This window comes from Uloborus diversus, chromosome 6 (genome assembly GCF_026930045.1).
Source record: "Uloborus diversus isolate 005 chromosome 6, Udiv.v.3.1, whole genome shotgun sequence".
NCBI lineage: Eukaryota > Metazoa > Arthropoda > Arachnida > Araneae > Uloboridae > Uloborus > Uloborus diversus.
The window spans coordinates 149,025,575-149,030,426 of record NC_072736.1 but is presented as its reverse complement, the minus strand read 5'-3'; the positions used below and the strand labels follow the sequence as shown (position 1 = coordinate 149,030,426).

General features: G+C 34.5%; 1 protein-coding gene across 1 annotated transcript; it reads right to left on the bottom strand.

Annotated features, from left to right (window-relative positions):
- Nucleotides 1-348: 348 nt before the first annotated feature.
- Nucleotides 349-1,632, bottom strand: LOC129225028 (uncharacterized protein F54H12.2-like). The gene has a single exon (XM_054859575.1). It carries the CDS (start codon nt 1,630-1,632, stop codon nt 349-351), a length of 1,284 nt encoding a protein of 427 aa, XP_054715550.1.
- Between the last annotated feature and the right edge of the window lie 3,220 nt (nt 1,633-4,852).

Sequence of the window (4,852 nt, the reverse complement as noted above, 5' to 3'; positions counted from 1 at the left end):
AAATACAATATTGTCCATAAACATTTGATGATAAGCTTTGAAGAGTAGTTTTGTTCCAGACAGCTTGATTAAAGTTTCTCACAAACATTGCTATATCTTCACCATACATTTCAGGGGGCATTCCAAAAGAGTCAAAAAAATCGAGCTTTTGTTCATCTTGAACGTAAATAGCAAGCCAATGAGTTCCTTTTTCTCCATCTTTATCCGTGTTAATCACAAAAGCAGAAGGGAACTTTTTTATTACAGGTATCTTATCCGAAGGAAAGACAGCGATGAAATAGCTTGCTGAAACAATATTCCGAGATAAAATTCCATGAATTTGTACAGAATTCATCAGTTTCCAAAGTCTCAAAGAATATTTCGACTTTTATTAATTTCTATTAAATTTTCAAATTCAGCATACACAATTAAAGAAATAGTTTGCAGTAATGCTGTGGCAAATTTTATTTCTAATCTTAAGTTGCTGTGACGAACTAAATTCAGATGAGAACCGTCACACAAATCGGGTGAGAGTTCAAAGCAAAATAATGCGTAACCTAGGGCAAAATCTGATCTTGAAAGATAAAGACCTTTATCACCTGCAGTTCTGAATAAGTTCTGGTAAGCTCTAATAAAGTTATTTTTTGCAAAGTTTGGACGAAGAGGATTGAAAGGCAAAGGCTGTCCGTCTACGTAGACACCGATGAAATTAATATCGTAGTATTTAAACTCAAAAGGCGATTTCTTATAATTTCCGTTGAAAGCATCATTATCAACACATGCTATCACAATGCGGTTGGGCATTTGTCCTGTAAAAATATTATGCTGAACATAACTCATATTTCCGGCGGGAATGAAATATGCTTTGCAAATTACTCTATTAATGGGATATTTTGCTGTTGATTTCTCCAGAGCTTTTGCATGACCTAGAACAACACTTGGGCTAACCCTCACCTTTCTAACATGTAATGATGCATGCTCCAACGATACTTTAAATTCTTCTGATCCCATCAAACAAAACTCAGGTTTGCTACGTATAAGCTTGATTTTCAAGTCAACCATATTCAACAAAAGTCTTTCTTGATGAAACGTGTCTAAATGTAGACGACCAATCATATCCACTGAAGCACTCAATCCACACAATTGGGCTCTTTTATTGAATCCTTCGTTTGGTTCTTTATCTTCAGTATCAAAAATATTCATGCGACCTGCAGTGTCTTTGAAAAATAATTCGGGTGATAATTGTGAAGTTTTGGCATCAAATCCGTGATTTAGCAATTTTTCTATCATTGCTCTATAGGGGTATGTATTATTACTAGAAGAAACTACTCTTTCATTCAAGCTCATGTCAACTTGAGAAAACATTGAATGTAAAAAGAGATTTACAGGTCCTACCTTACTTTCTGCTGCTATAGGTTTCCCATCAGTTTTTACTATTTTTGCTGTGACGAATAACAACGTTTGCGAGCAGTCCAGGTAATTTTCTCCACTTCCTGAGACATTGAATTCAAGAGGTCCTCCGTCTGCCACATGAGCAAGAGGATGAAATTCAATCCAATTACCGCTTTCAATTACTGTTTGAGTTGGGGGTAATGAAAACAGATCTAATTCTGATTTCGCACATTCAGGGGAATCTTTTAGCAAAAAAGCCATTTTCTAGTCAAAAATATCACGTCGTAACTCCTTTGTTGCTTTGTCTGGAATGAGGCAGCTGGATGCTTTGCGCTTCTTTTTAATCCTTTTACCATTAAATTTTCTTTTCACTTTCTTACTTAATTTTCGACCAAAGTTTTTAGCTTTTTTGAAAAAAGCACTGGCTTTGCCCCGTTTTCCATGACCTATCATTTCGCCTGCTTTCTTGACAGCTTTTCTAGCTATGTTTTTCCCAGACTCCTTTGCTCTAGTTTTCAGAGTAGTTTTAAAATCTTTTCCGGCAATCAGGTCACTAGCAACCATGTTTCCTGCATGCAAAGCTTCTTTTCCTACTGTTTTGGCGCCACTAATTAAAAATGGCATTGCACTGCGAAATAATTTAGCAAAAAATCCACCAATACCGTACCCCTTTTGTATAGCAGTTTCTCTATAGTAAAGTAATCCATTACCAATTTGAGATTCATAATAATCTTGAAATTTTTTAGGGCAGCATTCATACGGCATTAACATTTTTACACGTCTTCCTATGGAAACGTCCAAAAATGGAAATGATAAAGTTTTGAAATAAATACCCTCTTTTATATGATTTGTCGCAAACGAAAGTGTAGAACAACTATGACTTTACCGCGTTCAAAAGGAACTGGTAGACCGAAGTGAAGTCTGATATCGATGTGTATAGTTTAAATGTGCTGACGAATAACTGGCAGATAAAGCGGTCGTGTATAGTGAGCACTTACAATTTCACCATCTTGTCCTTTAACTGTAACAATTTTCAGAAGAGGTGCTTGCACATCGCCTACGATTTGAGGCTCTACTATGTCACAATAAACATACATGACGGGAAACGATGCCTTTGGATCGGCTACAAAAGGACTTAGTTCAGTCCCTGTGTATTCTCCCGGTTCAAATCCTAGAAGCTCTGCCAATCCTTCATGTAGTATTACTTTTGATGTTTCATCAGTTTTTATTTTAACTCTTCTTGTGACTGGGTGAAAACTGAATTCAATTTTATTTTTATGAGATGCAACATTCATAGCTCTAAGTAAATCAGGAATTGTTTCATAACATCCAGGAGGAATTCTTCTTCCTTCTGGCTTTCCTTCACCCAAATCAAAGCCGAATAGGTTATTATCTTTTCGTACATTGTACCAGGTGTGAGGATAAATGAGGTCAATCATGGCAATTTCCCATTCCCCACTTAAATTAATAGTTGAAGGGAGCTGAGTCGTAAATTGTGAAATCTTGTTGTCTGGGAAAAAATTCAACGAGCTGTCGCTGATCAATGTCAAATAAAAGGACATTTTTATCCGAATGACAGAAATGCAGAAGGGTAGCTAGTTTTATACCATTCGTACATCAGAAACCCAAGCATTAAATTTTTCGGGATAACCCAGAAATTTTACGAAATACTCAATTTTTCCACGACGCTTGCGGTTTTGTAAAATTTTCTCTACTGGATAATATCCAGAGTCAGAGATTTTTTGTAGTTCTTCTCCATAGAAAGTTAATTGGATTGGTTCACCTGCTAAATCTTTTAGTTTAAACACTGTGGGGAATCTAGGTAAAATTTTGTAAATGGTAAAAATTTCTCTTGTCCAATTCTGCTCATAACCTTTTTCAAAACGCATTTTTTCTCTACTGATACGTACTGTATCGTCAACACTGAAATTCACATGTTTTTGTGCGGAAGTTTGTCCGTACAACTCATGCCATACTTTTTTTTGATTTTCTAATGTCATTGAAACTGGTTCTGTTTTAATAGAACGATGCCAGGTGTGGTTATAACTACAGATCAATTTATCAATAACGTCAATATATCGCCGTGTATTTTTTTCTGTGAAATATTTCCACATTTTTGTCTTAAGTGTTCGATTAAAACGTTCAACAACTGAGGCTTTCGTATCATTATGTGTTGAGAAAAAATTGATGTTTTTGCTTTTGAGATAATCTTGTACAAGTTTATTTCTAAATTCTTTCCTGAATCTGATTGAAGAGACTCTGGAATGCGTTCAGAAAATATATTTTTGAGCGCTGATAAAACAGTTACCGATTTTTTATCTTTTAAAGGTATAGCTCACGCATATTTTGAAAATACATCAATACACGTAAGTAAATATTTATAATTGTCATTATGAGAAGCTAACGATTGTAAGTCGGCCAAGTCAATTTGAAACTGCTGCAATGGGCCTCCAACAATAACTTTACGCTTTGGAAATTTTCTTTTAACGGGTTTGTGCAAAGTATATGAATCTTTGGACTGTAAAAACTTTTTCACGTCTTTAATTTTCACTCGATCTTTTAATGCCCTATACAATGTGTTTACTCCTCCGAAGCTCCCTGGAACTTCAGGGTTTTGGTACGTTTTAGAAAGCTCAACTGACATTTCGACATACAAGGATCTACTGAGAACAAAATATTTAAACACTATGTTATATAGAACTTTTAGTAAAATCAATTTTTTTTTTTTTGAAAAAAATATTTTGTTGTTATTATCATTATTATAATTATGTATGTGCATAGAGAAAAATGTTTAACACAAAAATGAGACTTTTGTTAAAACGAAGATATTTTATTCATTTAAAAAAAAAAAACATTTATTTCTACACGCTAGTAATGTATACATATTTCAAGTATTTTTTTTTTTACAACATATAATTGGGATCATCCTAGGAATACAAACTTTTTACCTTATCGTAAATACTGTTTGTGTCTACTGTTTCAAAAAAATCAAAATTAAATATTAAAAAGTGAAAGTTTTTCAGTGAAATATTGTTAGTTACAAAGTTTTCAGCAAAAGTGTTCCACTTTATGTTGAAAAGAGCATCATCAAAATGCTTATCCAGTCTCTGTTGGTAACTCATGGTTAAACATCTATGAGCATGAATAGGCTCATGCCCAATATCACATTCAAGACAAGTCATTAAGTTTGAAATGCCTTCGGAAATACAGTTTTTTATAGAAACACACAAAGCAGAAACAAAGTCAGACACTCCTTCTGGTTTCTCTAAAACTGCAGTACTTTCTATTTGGTTGTTAACGGGCTTTTTAAGTAACTGCAGACGCAAAAAGTGTCGGAGAGTGCACTTTATAAGCTTTTCCTTGACTACCTCGTATATTGCATCTGTACTCTTCAAAAAATTCTGCACTTGTGTTTTGTTCAGGACGACATGGTTAGGTACGAACTGGTAGGAGAGGTCTTTCCGCTGAAACATTCTCTGGA